This window comes from Lactuca saligna, chromosome 4 (assembly GCF_052625555.1).
Source record: "Lactuca saligna cultivar CGN05327 chromosome 4, ASM5262555v1, whole genome shotgun sequence".
Classification (NCBI taxonomy): Eukaryota; Viridiplantae; Streptophyta; class Magnoliopsida; order Asterales; family Asteraceae; genus Lactuca; species Lactuca saligna.
The window spans coordinates 116,687,139-116,705,945 of NC_136420.1; the positions used below are offsets into that span (position 1 = coordinate 116,687,139).

Consider the following 18,807-nt stretch of genomic DNA (forward strand, 5'->3'; position numbering starts at 1 on the left):
GTGCGTGTGCCTCATCTGTTATGTGGAATATGTATTGATTAAAGCATGCTATACAGGTTTTTAAACTATGTATAAAAATGTATATTTTTATCTACTAATATGTTGGGTAGAACATGGGTAGATAGTTGGTGTGTAATAAACAGATGAGAGGCCTCGTTGTTGTTTTGATTCAGTCATCTAGCGGAGTTTAGATGATGACCACGAACTTTTCTAGATAGTCTTGTGGAACACTAGCAGGCTCACCACCTGTAGGTGTTAATGAACTTGGGTGTTCATTAGCTGTACTCCATCCCCATCATGGTTGCCTTATTTGACTTATATTGCTGAGGAACCCCCGAAGCATGTATTGTTGCCCCGATGAAATATTCTTAGACTAGGTCCCTTATGTTAGTTGTCTTAGGGATGTAAAGTGAGAATAACGGGAATGGGTAATTGGGTTATTATTGGTTGGTGGAATTAAATATAATTATTTATTGTGGGTTGAAAACCCTATATGCTCACCAGACTCCCAAGCCTGACCCACTCAGTTTCTTTGCATTACAGGTAGTGGCGCCAGAGCATAAGTTGGATGACTTGTCAAGTTATTTTTGGATTATAGACCTGTTGTTGTAAATAACTGTTGTAAAGTCTATATTTAAATGTTTATGCTTTTGGTCTGTTTATCGGAACATGACATCCCGAGTATTGTAATATAATGAAAAATACATTTCTTTAAGAAATGCTTTGGTAAATCTTATTTTATCATACTTTGTTTTTGGGAACAAATTCCGCAACTCTTTCAAATCAAAAGGATTTACTCTGAAATTATTGTAAAAGCATAAATGAAAATCGGTCTTTTCTGGCCGAGATTTTGGGGATGTCACAAAAGAAATATGAAGGGGTAACCCGGTGAACCCCTTCTTACTCATCAGATTTGATATGCTACATGGCGTTTGGTCAACTGAAAATGGTCGATGTGGCGCCCATATGTCATCTACGTCGATCTTTCCTGTTAAAACTATGTCGGTGGTGAAAGCCTTTGTTCTCTCTCATTGCTTCCTTGATCGCATCTACCCACTATCCTCATTATTCCCTAAATTAAATAATCTCACCTTACTCAATCTGTTATGAAAGAAACTCCACGGATCGATTCCCGATTTCATGGGCGAACTGTCGGAGCTGGAGGTATTACAACTCTGGGAAAACAACTTCATTGGAAGCATTCCTCAAGGCCTTGACAGGAAGAGAAAGTTACAGATCCTTGATCTGTCTTCCAACAAATTAAAAGTTCACTTCCTCCCAATCTATGCAATGGAAACAAACTCGAAACGATAATCTCTTTGGGAAACTTTTTATTTGGTCCGATTCCGAAGTATCTTGGTGAATGCCAATCGCTGAATCGAATCTGAATGGGAGAAAATTTCCTCAATGGTTCGATTCCAAAAGGGCTTTTCAGTTTGCCTCATCTCTCATAGGTTGAACTTCATAACAATCTTCTCTTCGGAGAATTCACGGTGACCGATTATGTGTCAGCGAATCTCGGTCGGGTCAGTTTTTCCAACAATCGGTTAACCGGTCCACCATTAGCCAATTTTCCGGTGTGCAGAAGCTTTTACTCGATGGACCCTATAAAGAAGGAATTGCAAACGCCACCCATCAACCACATTCAAATCACCAATCTCCGCCTCTGTAAAACTTCTTCTCGTTCTTGGCATACTTCGCTGTTCCATCGCCTTTATCATTGCAGCAATCATCAAAGCTCGATCTATCAAGAAAGCTTGCAAAGCTTGATCATGGAAGCTTACTACTTTCCAACGCCTAGATTTCACTTGCGATGATGTTCTCAATTCTTTAAAGGAAGATAACATCATCGGAAAAAGAGGAGTTGGGATTGTTTACAAATGCGCCATGCCCAACACCGAACTTGTTGCAGTGAAAAGATTGCCAACCATGAGCCGTGGTTTTTCTCACGACCATGGATTCAATGTCGAGATTCAAACCCTAGGAAGAATTAGACATCGACATATCGTCTATGTTGGTTGTTGGACTCCGGATTTTTCTTAAAGATGGGGGCATGTGGGTATGGCGGTGACTCGGTTTGTGGAGGAAAAGAGGAGTAAGGGGAAGAAGAAAGAAAACATTAGGTATTGAGAGGAGGGGTGAGGGTGGGTTTGGGTTTGATATGGGCTATTTGTTTTTCTATTTTTAATAATTAGATTTAGTTTATAACTTATGAAAAAAAGTCATGTCGTCAGGAATACCGGTAATAATAAGTAATGAGTCTTTTTTAGCACGTAAAAATAGATTTTATGCCCCTTAACTACCAAAAAAAGCCATAAGTGGTCATTTAAACCAATATACTAAACTTTGTTGGGTTATAGTGATATAAATGTTTTGACCGAATCATGTTAATAATTATAAGCAGCTTGGATATTTTGATACGTAAAACTTCAATTCAGATAAAGATCGCAAGTTATCTCTCTATGTGTATGATAAGTCTGAAAGAATTTCCCATGGTACAACCTTTCAAGCTTAATACACCAGTAAGTATTGCATATGATTTGCTTTCTTCCCCACCAAACTATAATGTAATCTCAAATTCGAAGGAACAAAGATCGTAAATGGCAAAATTTCGATCATCATGGTAACAAACATTCGTATAATCTCACCATGCTCTGGAATTTTGCTTAATATTTTGGCACCACTCCTAAATTATATGTATGAAAGTCTGATAACTGAAAGAAATGAAACAAAAAAAAGCTGGAAATCGAAACAATTATCTGATTTTCATGAAGAAACCTAGGGTTAACAGTGATGTTTAATTTTTCATTTCCATCGACATACAGTATAGACATAAATTGTCATGTTTTAATAGTAAACAAGACACGTGGAGCGCAATGAGATGTCTTATCCCAACCAAAATGATTTAAAATCTGATACAAATATTTCAAAATAAATTATTTCTATTTATTATTGAACCTGGAACCAACATTAATATGTCAGAATTAATTTTTTTTCCTCTTTAATTTTTCATTTCCATCGACATAAAGTGTATATGTCTTAATAGTAAACAAGACACGTGGAGCGCAATGAGACCCTGCCTTATCCCAAACAAAATGATCTAAAATCTGATCCAAATATTGAAAATAATTTATTTCTATTAATTAAAATCTTAAATTCCCACAAATAAAGAGGTTGTTATTGTAAAGGCCAGGAAAAAAAAAAAAAAAAAAACTTCTAGTTTTGAGACCAATCAATCCAGATATCCACCGATACCATTACACGCGTCCCGCTGCCGCATCACTAGAAAGTTAATATTATATTAAGGACCTTTTACTTTTCTACTACTGTTAATATCTACCCCGTGCTCATTTAAAAAATATAATTTTAATATTTATTAATTTTTATTATTTACATAAACATAAATTAACTTTTTTAATCATATTTCACAAGCAAATTAAGAAAACTCTTGAAAGTGGCATTTTTAAAAATTGAAGTATTAAAATATACAAATAAAATTTAATTTTTGTTAGATACAAAATAAAAGCTTTTCTTCCTCAATATTATTCCAAAAGCGTTATTAATGTTTCATATGGGTTTTATTTATTTTCCTATGTTTTTAATGGCTAACTCAAATATATTAATCCACTCATAAATCTTTCTATTTATTTCATATCCCAAATCCAGTTCGAGTTTTTTTGGCCGAATTATATCTCACCAACATTCGCCTAGCCCACTTTGTTCTTTATTTTCATATTAATAAAATAATTAATTAAGGTACTTACTATTATTATATGTTATATATATAAACGTGATATCACAAGACAGAAACTTAATTTTATATGAAAATGATGTATTCAAAAACACCAAAATACCAATAAAGCCATTTGATGATACGACCTAAAGTACATGCAACATCATTCTTATCCATAAACACGAGATTTTTATTTGTAGGGAATATAAAGCTCGAAGAAATAAAACAAAATTTTGAACGAGTTGTCTTCTTATGACACATTCAACTTGCATGCACTTGATCTAAATTCATTTTTTTCAATAAATACAAGAAAAATAGGTGTTAATATCCAAGTCTTGGAATATAAATAAAGTCTCCTACATAAATTAGATATTTTCATTGTATAATTTTATTATAAAATCACATATTATAGCACTAATTTTTTTTTTTTTAATAAAATGGAAGTAGTTAGGATCAATCTATGAACGAAAGTAAGTAGGACCAATGTATGAGGATGTATAAATCTTGGCTGATTTTGAAAACAATTAAAGTAAAAGGACTGAAATGGTAAATATTAAAAAGATTCCATTATTGGAAGTCGTAATCTGACTAGGACGGATAATGTAAACCACAATTCGCTTAAAGACACGTCATCACAAACGAGGACAACGGATAAGGACCTGCCATCTCTTGTTTTCTCTCTCACACACAACACCGAAACACACACAATTCTCTCTCTATCATGGCCTATATATCGAATCTAAAGGTTGCCATTTCTTCTCCATTATTGACCTTTTCTTTCACCCAAAGGATCAGATTGTTTAATCCATTTCGTTGTGTTTATTAATATTTAAATCAAATATTTTCCTCCTCTTTGAACGCTGTTTGGATCGTTTATAATCCACAATTTCACCATATAAATCAATCTGTAGGAGCTGATTTCAATATCTGGTATCGAAAAGTTTTAATTTGTTGTTAAGAAGAAGAAAAAATTCATGGCGTGTACTGCTGGAATGATCCATGGCTGTGTTTCATCATCGACCTCTTCATCGTCGTCATCGTGGGGGAAATTGAGAAATTCGAACAAGAAGAAGGCGGCGAGAGGAAGTGGTGGCGCTGATCAGAGGTTTAGGGTTAGATGTGTTTCGACAAGTCCTTTAGCTTCCGATCCGTATAAAACTTTGAGTATTCGTCCTGGAGCTTCTGAATCTGAGGTCAAAAAGGCTTTTAGACAGCTAGCTTTGAAGGTAATGCTTTCTCCGGTGAATCTATGAACATCTGATTATAAAAAATTCGATCTTCTCGTTGTTTATATCTGTTTCGTTCCATTAATCACATTTCTTTCCCTTTCTATCAAATTTCAGTATCATCCAGATGTGTGCAGAGGAAGCAATTGCGGAGTCCAGTTTCACCAAATCAACGAAGCTTACGATGTACGCACTCTCACTCTATTTTGAAACCCGATCCCTTACTTTTTATCACATCGAAGAATCTATTGCATGTATCGATCTAATCGATTACAGAATGACCAATTCCATCTCAAAATCGATAAAGTAACCGATTGTTTAAAAAATCTAACTTAAATTTGGGCGATGATTTGCAGATGGTGATGAGTCATTTGAGAGATGAAACAAGTGTACCAGAAATGGAGTATTATGGATCGTCGGATGCAGGGCTCGATGAACCGATGAGAGGAATGGAGGATCCTGATTGGGATATGTGGGAAGAGTGGATGGGTTGGGAAGGTGCTGGAATTCGAGATTACTCTTCACACATTAATCCATACATTTGAAGAAATTGAAGATCCATGGTTTCTAGTTTCTAAAATGAATCCAATGCATCGTTTAATTTGAATAATGGTAATTTAAGTGTCTGGATCTGTAATCTGTATATAAAGAGTAGTCTGAAGAGATGACTGTATTAACGTTCATCTCTCTTGTACATAAGTCTGATTTTATGATTAATCGTCTGTAGTTTCTGTTCAGGAATAAAAAAAATTCTTGAACTATGATCTTCATCTTTTTGTGTGTGTGGTTCATCTGTTTTTGTTTGGGTTTTTTAATACACGCCACAATCATTTTACATTTAGGGATGTCAACGGGCAAGAGACGCAAATGAGTTGAAGATCGATTAAAGTGGATAAGTCGAATAGTTTTTATAAAGTTTTATCTGGTATTATGTATGACTGTATGTGATAAGCCTACGCCAAAGAGCTTGTAGACATAGGTTAACAAACTATTAGACACAAGGGAATGTTGAAGCACTTATATTGTAATTCCATATAAACTGCATCATGAAGAGGAAGATCCGTGGCATGGATTAGCTTTGGTGGAAACATTGTCCATACGACTAATAGTAGACGTTGCCTAAATCGTGGATCGACTATTATAAAATTTTGATATCGTTAGTCCGATTTAGGGATATTTTCTTGTTGATCGTATGCAGGTTCGAGGCTGAGGGTAGTGTGTAAAATTACATGTCCCGAATAAGTCACGGGTTTTAGTCGATTTATAAAGTTAATATACTAATATAGAAAATGACTTGTGAGGCCACAACTATTGATTTTGTTAATATTCATTCATTTTTTTTTTACGCCATATATTATCAAACTTATTGAATATTCACATTTTACCTTTTGTGATAGTAAACGGTTCAACAAGTTGAATGAGATATAATCTAAAAAAAATGAAATGTGAACAAAAAAAACCTTCCCCACCACCTCCAACCATCTCATCTACCACCAAAACAACCTCTACCACTTTCACATCCGCCACCGCTATCACTCTTACCACTCTCACCACCATTGCCCCCCCGCCATCGACACCACTACCACCACCACAACCACCGTCACCGTCACCACCTCCCATCACATCCACCATCACCATCACCTCCATCAGGGTTGGTGGTTGTTCCGAAGGCGATGATGAAGGTGGAAGAGGTAGAGGCGGTAATAAAGGTGGAAAAGGTGGTAGCAATAGTGATGGTAACGGAGGTGGAGGTGGTTGTGGTAGTAAAGGGGGTGACGTTTATGGTGGCGGTGGTGGTTGTAGGCGATGGTCATGGCGGTGGTAGAGGTGGTAGTGGTAGTGGCGAAGGCGGAGCTGATGGTGGAGGTGGTGGCAGCAGAAGCGGTAGAGGTGGAAGTGGTGGTGGGGGCGGTGGTGCAGGCAGCAAACTCCACCATGTTAGGGCCTCTCTTTTCGATGGTGCAGGCAGCAAACTTCACTTTGCTTCCTTCTGGGCATAAACATATTTCGAAAATCGACTCTGTTTTCTAGAACCGTTGCATAAGAGCAATGACTCCTTCAGTCCCTTTAAAGGTTAATGGCTGGCATTTGGTGAAGTCCTTGTAGGAGAACTCTCCCTGGTGCACAGGGACCTCACCTTGAGTAGAATTGGTAGGCGTTTCACCTCCACCTGTACCGATGGGGTGATATTGTGCCATGGCTATTGCCACAACCGCGGCTACTGCAGCGTTCAGAGTTGTTGCATCGATTTGTGGATAAGGTATGGGAGTTATTGGAGTAGCGTGTCTAGGTGGTCTGCGAGGAGGCATCTTTGCTAAAAGAAAACAAATATGAGACGGAATAAGTCTATAGTAACGGACACAAGCCGAAAGCTAAAAAGACAAGGTTATCCTTGTTCTGGATGTATTGGGTCCTGACTTTCACAGGGTTCTAGGAACAATTCATAAATGAGTTTATACCAAATAAACTCTATGAATTTGAAATAACTATCCTCGAATGAATATCTATTTTCTGAATAACTGTTACCAGCTGCATGTAAGAAAATAATTCTAACACATGTAATGTGAGCAGTGTTTCCACTCGCTCGATAAATTAACCTAATTAATATTTATTAGTGTGACGCATAAGACGTTTTGGTTACTTCGGCTGATCTTTCCTTGAAGTCTTCTCCTGAATTTGTCCTTATTCCTCCTGCACTTTTCGGTTGTCTACTATGAGGAAGTGGTTACGTTTTATCTCGGCTTGTCGTGCGAGAATGAAAGTGACTAAAGAACCTATGAGCTTTAAGGTAACTTTATGGGGTGATCCTTACGGAATTCTCCTATAATCGTACTAGGTACACCAGTTTGCATTGTATATAATTGAAGATCAAATAGACCTTCGAATAATTGATCCCACCTCAACACTACTTCCTTAAAAGGAATGGATAGTGAAGCGTCGGTCACAGATTCTATGTCTATGAGATCTTGATTATATATAAAACTTTATGAATATACCATGTAAGACTATAGATCTATCCGCAAGGGTCTTTTAAGTTATCACATAAGTTATTTATCTGGACTAAAATACTCCTATAGTATTCTAACTCTAACTGTACTTGTTCTGGCGTTCTCTTGGCTGGTGTTTCGGTAAGTTTTAACTCTGTTGCAACACCACATCATTCCCAAACACATGTCGGTCACATCTCGAATGAATATAGTTGATCAGGCTATATTGATCCTAGCTATGATTACATAACTGTTCAGGTTGACGACAGTGTCTAACCTTTAAATACTTTTAGTTTTGTTCTCCTTGTGATCCTAGTTCTATTATGTACATGTATGAGCAAGTACGTATATTTTTATAACTTGAAGCTATACTCTAAAATATATCATTATCCAGAGCACTTAAGCCCCATTGTATTCATAGACGTATATCTTTTATCAATTGATATACTTAATTCACTATAAACAATGCTCTGATACCAATCTGTCACATCCCCAAAACCAGAACGGCGGAAACGTTCGGGGGTGGAGGACGTCATGTCAAGTATCACGAGATATGTATATGGTAAGCAAGTAATGAACAACCATTTCATTTAGAAAGAAAGTGTTTACAATGTGTGTGTTCACAAAACATAGAAGTCATAAACAAATAACGAAACAAGACTTGAAGCTGTTATGCTCCATCTTCTAAATTCCCAGCACAAGCACCTGTCTAATAGTCTCCTGAGAATACAAGTTATTTGAAAGAGTTGATCAGCAATTAAGTTTGTGAGTTCATAATATTTTAGTGATATAAGTAAGCTGTAAAATGTAGAAAAATGTATATGTAAAAGTGATGTAAGTTGTAAGTTCTGTTGTGAAAAGTTTGTCTGTTCCTCTAGAAAATCCTATATTTCCTACTTTAATGGAAGTTAAGTAAAATGTCACTACAAGCCTTTCTATTCGTATTAAGTGGGTACAAGTTATATATACTTGGAGTAAATAAACAATCAATTGTGCGTATCCGCCCTCAACTCACAACCCAACGGGGTACAGTAAGTAAGGCGGATCGCACACATTCCATTGGTTGTTAGATCATTGCATATATAACCTTGGTGTATTCACTTGTTACTCATGGAGTTATTTGTAATGATTCCTTTATATCTAATGGAGAGTTCTTTTAAGAAAACCTATATTTCTTATAGTAAAACATTGACTACGGTGATTACTTTTATAATAGCTTTGTTTATAATGCTATATATAATTTGATATCGGGTAGATAGCTAATTGGGGGAATCTGCCCTAAGCCCACATCCAACGGGAACAGGACGTCGGGGGAAGACACACATTTAACTATCTATTGGATATTAGTCTTATATATAAACATGGTGTATAAACTAAGGTGTTATAGAGTTAACTCACTTAAAGTCTTTAAAACTGTACTAGCTTAATAAAATGGATTAAGACCTTAACTGGGAAATCGCTAGTTTTGTATACAAAAAGTACTGACTTTGAAAAGTAAGTTTTGTACCAGAATAACTGTGCGTTGACTCTGTGTCCTATGACCTGATCCATACCTGGTACCCTTATGATGACTTAATATATACTAAGCATAAATATATATAGATTCGGGTAGATAATTGATTGGGTGATCTTGGTGTAAGCCCACATCCAACGGGAACAAAAAATACAGCGAAGAGCACACATCCTATTAGCTGTCGGGATCTACTTAGCATATATGTATCCTATAGTGTATACATTAAGGAATCATAACGTTAGCATTATGGTCCTAAACTTTTAAAAGTAGCCTTCTACCAAGACTCGATTGTTTTGAAAGTAGTCTTCTACCAAGACTCTACTGTTTTGAAAGTAGTCTTCAACCAATACTCGACTGTACGACTATTATTAATTAAATCTAATTTACCATATCGATGACATGAATAAGACACATGGTAAAGGTATTAATAATATTGTAACTAGAATTTTATATCCTTCTGTAATTGTCGTGATGACAGTGTAAGTACTGTAGTAATTGTAATAAGTGACTACTTTAAGTACTATTGTGCCTTATTTGACGGTTAAGGCATAATGTGATGGCTCGATCCTATGCTAGACGCTCACTTGTCAAGAGATTCTAGGAACTTCACGTGACTCCTGCATGAGTGCAAGCCACAAACATCCACATTACTATGATCATGTATACCCAATATAACTATCACTAATGTAAAAGTGATTCATTGGTATAGTTAGATCCTGAAAACGTTCCATGCTATAGCACCTTATTATGTTCTGTTCTGTTATCATGTATTGTTATTGTACTTATGTAAAAGTATTCCATGTAAGCGTATCTATGTAAACGTATTTATGTAAACGTATACCATTATTATAGACTCGTGAACTAAACTAACTCTTTGTGTGCTTCATTGTACTAGAAGTAATGAATAACATTCTCCTAAACTATACCTATAATAGTTTACTAATGTTCTACCTGGACTGTTACTAAAAAGACTCATTTATCTACCAAGTTATGCTTATACTTTAAAAACGGAGTTTTGTATAACTATAAAGTAACATAACCTTTTAAAAGAGTTTTGGAATGTATTGACAACTTATAAATAACATAAGTAACATTTTGAAAGATGTTTATAACAAACATTTCCACAATTATCATTGTGTTCAACTTGTATTCTCTCTCCCCCCCCCCCCCCTAAAACAGTTAAAATAGATAAAAGATTCATTACGAGGTATGAACTCACCTGATGTGGGTGATTCAAACAAGTATGCGCGTACAGATGAGAAGTTCCACGAATGAAGTCCCGAGACACAATAAGTCCTAAATGATATATAGGGACACATATTGACATGAATATAGTGGTTATAAACAACTATATGAAAGATAACACCTTCTGGGGACTAGGAAACACCTTGGCGAGGTGTTGGAATCACATGTGATTCAACATAGGAAGGTATAAGGCACACACATGAGTTCACGGCCCAAGGGAGTTTACGACCGTAAACTCATGGCTACTCATGTGTGAATGCAAGTTTGAAGGCTAGGGAATGATTTAGGGACATTAGCTCTAACCTAGGATGAGAAAGACCACCATCTTTGGAGTTTTTGAGGAGTTCACGGCCCTAATGAGTTTACTGTCGTAAACTCATGGCCATTTATGTTTATGAGGGTCCGAAAGGTCATAAGGAAGCATCCTAAATTCAAGCCTAATCCTTAGGAAGTGTTTGTGGCATCAAAACACTCTTATCTTGAGTTTACGGCCCACAGACCATTTGGTCATGTGCTTGCGGCCGTAAACAACTATGGGTGTTGGAATTTTGATTGTTTTGGGTCCTAGACACATCAAGGTAAAGTTCTATGCTAGTCTCTTGGCTTTAGGAAGGCATTTAGGGCATTTTGGCACTCAAAAATGGAGTTCACGGCCCAAGAACTTCCTTGGCCGTGAACTCACTTCTAGCCTTTGTTTCTAAATGATTTTGTGGTCTAAACAAGTCATGGTAGTTTCTAGGTTTAGTTCCAAGGCTTGGAGGGACATTGGGCACACTTTGGCCCTCAAAATTAGTGTTCACGGTCCAAGAAGATCTTGGGCCGTGAACACCATTTCCTTGGTGTTTTGGCTTGATTTTCATGTTATTAAGGCATATAACACACTTAACTACACTCTAGGTTGAAGTACTTACAGTTGGGGGTGATCGGGTGAAGATTCTTGAGAGAGAAAATCGATTTTTCTCTAGCTAGAAATGTAACAAATGAATCCAAAATGGCTAAGTTTTCTTTATATAACCTTGAGGGTTTTTGGTCCGAATACGATTTTTGGACTGTAATATTCTAAACTCTTGAAGGTTTGGGCACTTATTGCAACATATTAAACCCTAGTGTATCCTCTCTCCTGATATCCTCTGGAAGCACTAACTTTTAAAACACTCAAACTTACTCCAACAAGCTTGAAAGTTAGTAGAAACAGTTTTGACTTCTATTGAAGTGGATGGTTGTACAGAATGGAAAGTTTTGGGTTGTCACAATGTCCATGGTTGAAATTTTGGAATTTGTTAATGTGGATTCTTACCCAAACGCTTTTATTGCATAAAACATATTATTAACCATTCATGTTACCTACAGAGAGAAATTTTCCAAAGCTAGAGTTATTGAAGAATTACGTAAGATCATTAATATCACAAGAAATACTGAATGAATTGACAATATTATGTATAGAGAAAGATGTGTTAGGTAAAGTTGATCTTGATAGCATTATCAATGATTTTGCATTTAAAATGACAGAAAAAGTATTTTTTTATGGGAAATATACAATAACGTCTTAAAATTTTGGCACAGTTTACGTTTAGCATTATATGATTTTATATGGATGTAGGGTTTAATTTTTAAGAATTAAAAAATATATTTTCTTTCACTACAAGATTTAAGAGCATAACAACCGACATATGTCGCTCTAAAGGTATTAAGAGTTTTCGCAATTATCTTTAGTGGTGACATGTCGCATTATATAGTCCACGGAGCAATTATAATTTGAATTCAGTAGTGTGATTAAAATTAAACCTAATAGGAGGCATATGCTGATTGTTTCATTATTTTCTATTATATTCTTCATCAAATTTAGAAATCAAATCCCCATGCTTGATTATGCTTTAATAAACTCATAATATTATCAAATTATGCTTTAATAAACTCATAATATTATCAAATTTTGCTTATTTAAATATAAATAAGTGGTTTATTTTTTACTTTTCGACCCTCAAAATCAACAAAGAGACCATATTAATAATAGTCATTTTGTTGATTTTGAGGGTCATTTGCAAAATGTAAAAAATAGACCTTTAATTTTTTTTAAATAAACAAAATTTATTAATACTACGATAAGTTTATTGAAAGCTTAATTAAGCATGAGGATTATACGATGTAGTGGATAAGTGGTTGGCCTATCATATGATGCATAAGGATCATGTTTTTGAAGTGACTTCTTTGTTACGTCCCGTTTGTTCTTCTTCAGTCGAAGTTTCTGATCATACTTCTGTTTCTTGTAAGTAAGCTTGTGGTGAGTATTTGAAAAAAGATTTTTTATTGGCTTGAGACGGTCTTCACATAATCTCAGCTTGCACAAAGAACCACAAATCGGTTGAACCAAAATTTCTAAATAACCTTTCTTGTAATTGATTTGAGAAGAATTTAAAATAGAAAATAACTTCAAATTGTAATGTATTTTCAATTTTGAATTATTTGAATAATTTCAAATAATTCAAGTGTAAATCAAGCACGAAAATGTTCAATGATTAAATCTAAAAAATTGAAAGTTCGTTACCCCTTTAAGTTATTATCCTATAAATAAATTATTTTACCTTTGTAAATCACACTTTTATGTTTTCCGTTTCACAACTTCTTAATAAATTGAGAAAATTGCAAATTTAACCAAATACATTAATTACTTTGTGGAAAATAGCAAAAAAAAAAAAAATCAAAATTGCATTTTTAGCCAATAAAATCGCAGATGGGTATAAGCCATCTGCGATTTCACTTTCCCATCTGCAAACATACAAGTGACTAAAGCACGTCTGTGCTTTAAGCCACTTATATGTTCGCAGATGAGTTTTTTTTATGTATATATATATACCTTTTCCATCATAAAATCGTAGATGGACATAGTTCATCTGCGATTTCCTCTCGTTTTCACCTGCGATTTTTATTTTATTATTTCTTTTAACTACAAAATTGATAGGATTTGACTACAAAACAATCTTATTATATATAAATTTTTTTTCAAGAAATTATCATTTTTGTTATTTCGTTGGAAAATTTGGTTAAAACCTCTTTAAAAAATGTATAAATATTTGGTTTGCCTTCTAATCGGTGGGAGAGAGAGTTGTCTAAAAAATATAGTGAAAATAAAATAAAAAAAGTTTTTATACTAAATCTCTATGAAATCACAGATGGAATACACAAAATCACAGATGGACGGCTCCATCTTTGAACGTTATGCTTTAGGCACTTGTACATTCGCATATAGAAACGTGAAATCGCAGATGGACTTAGTCCATCTGCGATTTTAAGGGCTAATTTTGTTATTTAGGTTTTTTTGCTATTTTCCACAAAGTAATTAGTATATTTGGCTAAATTTGCAATTTTCTCTAATTTTTTTTAAGTTAATTTTTTTTTTTCAATTTCAAATATTTGATTTCAATATCAACCGTAAGATTATAGTAAGTGGACATTATTTTAGTTATAATTATATAACGAATGAGAAGACAGACGGATAACAAGTTGCGCCACTAAACCCTTTTGTATAGTAAAACCAATTCTTTTGAAAACTACATCCATAGATCTAGGGGATATAACATGGCTATGCACGATCCATTGTAGTCTACTAAGAAGCTCCACCGCAAGGAAACCAAACGTATCAAATGTAAATGGTATAAACACTTGTTGATTTTCCATGCACAGTTTCTCATTTTTGATGACCTTGTAAGTAGCAACTTTTAATGCAGCATGTCCCGCTGTGAAACCCCCGGCCCTCAAACTCACAAGAGGGGATACCCATGTAAGGTCCACACATACGTGTTTCCATCCAACCCATCCAAAAATCAAAACGTCAACCGATCTAAGGGTTGATCTTCCTTCTGTCGGGTCAGTCAGAAAATTCACAGGAACCTCTTTCTTGGCGGAAACCCGACACGCTTACATATGTCGACTAAAACATCCCTAACCATATCGTGTTTGTATTTGAACACCGAGATGTAGGCCTTAATTTTTAAGATTTACAAAAAAATATTTGCTTTCACTATAAGATTTAAGAGCATAACGACCGATATATGTCGCTTTGAAGGTATCAAGAACTTTCGTAGTTACCTTTAGTGGTGACATGTCGCGGCTAATATGTTCTTGATAATGCGTCATTATAACTCTCTCTTCCTTATATCTCTTGTTATAGCCTGAAATGTTTTGTATATAATCGCAAAAGTAGTGTTGTGTTCACATCACATTTTCGTAAATGGTGTAATAGTTTGTATTCTATATAATGTACATGAATTGTTGTAATATGTGTTTACATTATATGATTTTATATGGATGTAGGGTTTAAGTTTTAAGAATTAAAAAATATATTTGCTTTCACTACAAGATTTAAGAGCATAACGACCGATATATGTCGCTTTAAAGGTATCAAGAGCTTTCGTAGTTACCTTTAGTGGTGACATGTCGTAGCTAATATGTCATTGATAATGCTTCATTGTAACTCTCTCTTCCTTATATCTCTTGTTATAGCGTAAAATGTTTTGTATATAATCACAAAAGTAGTGTTGTGTTCACATCACATTTTCATAAATGGTGTAATAGTTTGTATTCTATATAATGTACATGAATTGTTGTAATATGTGTTTATATTAATGATTCCATATTATAACCTATAAATTGTAATCGTAAATAGAAACAAAAACATGAAACGAATAAAAAAACTTTAGTTAAAAGTTTATCTCATTGACTAAGATTAAAGTCATGAAAGTTTTGTGGTACGATAATCTATTATGTCATACTACTTATAAACACAACACAAAACAAACATGAAGACGGAAATCGAAATTATTAATCTAACTAATTTCTGCTAATCGGCAAAATAAACTAAGAGACAAAAAGGGTTAATGATAAATTTTTAATTTTTTTTTTCAATTATTAAATTTTTTATCGTACTTGATTTACCTCTAAATTATTTGAAATTATTTATATTTTATAGCATAAACAATTTAAAAGAATTTAAAAATAAATCAAACATAATAAATTTAAAATATATATATATATATATATATATATATATATATATATATATATATATATATATCTTCAATAACAAAATATTAACAAAATTCTTATCAAGCTAACGAGTAATCCACTCCACCCTATGATAAGAGCTATGACATTCCACACAGAAATTTCAGTTTTGAAATGATAAGGAGCAAAATTTCTAAATAACCTTTCTTTCTTGTAATTGGTTTGAGAAGAATTTAAAATAGATAGACTATTTTTTTAATATTAAAATGTGCACGTCCTACTCAAAATTAAAAAGACGCATGGGGTGCAATGAAACCACGCCCTACCCAAATTGACGCATATATCCCAAAATTATCCAATACCTGATCCATTTCTTGGAAAGTAATTTATGTTTATTAATTATCAATATTCTTAAAGTCCACTAATAGAAGGTGGTGGTACTATAAATGAAAAAAAAAAAAAAAAAAAAAAAAAAAAAAAAAAAAAAAAAAAAAAAAAAGTAAGAGCTTCAGATTTTAAGGATATCCACTGATACTACTACACGCGTCCTGCATCACTAGAAAGTTAATTTTACTTTAAAGCCCTCTCATTTTTCCACTCTTGTTACTTCTACCTTGTGCTAAGTTGAGATTGCAAATGTAACCATAAATGTCGTAAAATATTTAAAGTAACAAGTTTATTTTAGTTATTTCGGTTTTTAATTAGCCAAAGTGTATATATTTTTAATATTTATTATTTAAAAATAAAAAATATAGCTATAATAATAGTTTACAAGCAAATTATTAGGTTTTGAATTTTATAATTATTTAGTAGATAAAATTTGTTTTTCTTTTTGTTAATTTTTTGGGTGAATTACACCATTCGTCCCTCGTGCATATGTCAAAATGCACGTTTAGTCCCTATTTTCAAAAATTAACTTGTCATCCCTGTGTTTGTTTTTTCTTGCACACTTAGTCCCTATTGACATGAAATGACTATTTTACCATTAATTATTTATTTTTCATTTTCTTTTATTTCTTTATCATTTTTATATTAAAAAAGAAAAAATAAAATAAAACAAATATGCCCACCCCTCCCCTTCCATTTCCCAAGCTCCAAAATTTTCACAGATAATCCCCTACCACCTATCACTGCCAAAACCTCCGGTACCACTATCTATCACCGCCAACACCTCCTATAACCAAACCATAATATGAAAACCTTACACATGCCTTCTTCCTCGATCTGAAACCCTAGATGGAAATCGGGATATAAATGCGTCTGAAGAAGGATATCGATTTGAACATATTTTGATGACTTTTTCCTCAATCTGAACCTTGCACCTACCTTCTTCTCTGATCTTTATATGTGTCAACGACTTCTTCATCGATCTCGAAACCCTAGCTGATGGAGAACGATGATGACGCACAGGTGAAGAAGACGAGCACCGGATTCCAGAATCGGTGATGGTTTCGCTGGAGAAAAAGAACCGATCTGAATGACCTTGCAACTGTGATTTCGCTAGAGAAACATAATAGATCGGAATGACCCAAATCTTTAGAACGAGGATCACAACCCTTTATCTTCTCTCAAGACTCCCAATGGTGGTTTCACTGATTCCATCAGGTCTTCATTGTTTTTATCATATCTTCGTCGTTTGAAACCATCCTCGATATCCTACTCGACGGTTTGAAACCATCATCATCGGAGATCTTAGATCCGGGATGAGAGAGTATCAGATTTAAGAAGAATGTTTATCTGATTGGAGAAGAAGGAAGGTGAGGAGAGAGATGCGGTGGTTTTGAAGGACGAAAATGGTGGTGAGTGGTACTCCAACGATGCTATTGGACAGTTCTCTGGTGATGGTGGTGATCGGTGCTCCGACGATGGCGGTGGTCGATGCTCCGGTGGTGGTGGAAAGGAATGGTGGTCTTAGTGATTAATTTGTGAGCTGATAACAGAAGGTTGGGTGGGATGGAAATGAATTTTTTTTTTATTTTTTTAAACTACAAAATAATTCATAATTAAATTAAAAATAAAATAATAAGGGTAATATAGTAATTTTATGTCTGGTAAAGGATGCAACATGCAATTTTAAACTAACGAGGGATGAAACATGCAACTTTTAACCAAACGAGGGACGATCCGAGTTAATTTTTAAAAATAGGGACTAAACACGCTTTCTGGCATGTGCACGAGGGACAATTGGTGTAATTTACCCTAATTTTTTTCTTAGTATTTTTCGTAAAACCTTATTTATTTGTTTTTCTCTGTCTTTTATATATTTTTCAAATGTTTTATGGTTTGCTTACATATTTTTTAAACTATTCATTGGTTTACATTTTTGGATTCAAATTCTATTGGGCGAAAACGACATTTATCATTTATCAACACTTTTATACCCTTAGGCAATTTGGTTCACTTATTTTTATTATATAAAGATATTTTGTAGTATTATATATTAACAATATAAATGTTGATATCACGAGAAAAAAAAAAGTTAATTTATCAGAAAATGATGCATTTAAAAATAAAAAACCAAAATCTCAATATTGCTATGTGTTGATATGACCTAAAGTACATGTCTATCTTGCCAACATCATTCTTATCCAAAACCAGGAGATTTTTATCTCTAGGGAATATAAAGTTTGAAGAAATAAAACAAATTTGGAACAAATCGACAAATTCAACTTGCATGCACTTTTATATCTAAATTCATTTCTTTCACTAAAAACAAAGAAAATGGTGTTAATATCCAAGTCTTGCAAGATCGATAAAGTCACCTACATAAATTTGATATTTTCATTCTAAATATCTATAAACAAATCACAAAATATTAGCGCACTAATTAAAAAAAAATTGAAGTAGGTGGGGGCAATCTATGAAGAATATATAGATTGCTGATGATTTTATAAAAACCTAAAGTAAAGGGACTGAAATGGTAAATATTAAAAAGAACCCAAGATTGGAAGTCGTAATCTAAATAGCACGGATAAGCTGAATAACACGTCATCACAGATAAGGACCTTGGATCATGTTCTTTTCTCTCTCACACACAATACCGAAACACACACTACTACTCTCTATCTATCTTGGCCTATATATCTCGAATCTAAAGGATGC

The 18,807-nt window shown here is 34.1% G+C and overlaps 1 protein-coding gene across 1 annotated transcript; it reads left to right on the forward strand.

The window, feature by feature from the left end:
* The first annotated feature begins 4,498 nt into the window (after positions 1-4,498).
* On the forward strand, positions 4,499-5,720 carry LOC145042668 (chaperone protein dnaJ 8, chloroplastic-like). Its single transcript, XM_078991127.1, has 3 exons — positions 4,499-4,959; positions 5,077-5,145; positions 5,316-5,720. Exons 1-3 carry the CDS (start codon positions 4,708-4,710, stop codon positions 5,502-5,504), a joined length of 510 nt encoding a protein of 169 aa, XP_078847253.1. The 5' UTR covers positions 4,499-4,707; the 3' UTR covers positions 5,505-5,720.
* The last annotated feature ends 13,087 nt before the right edge of the window (positions 5,721-18,807 follow it).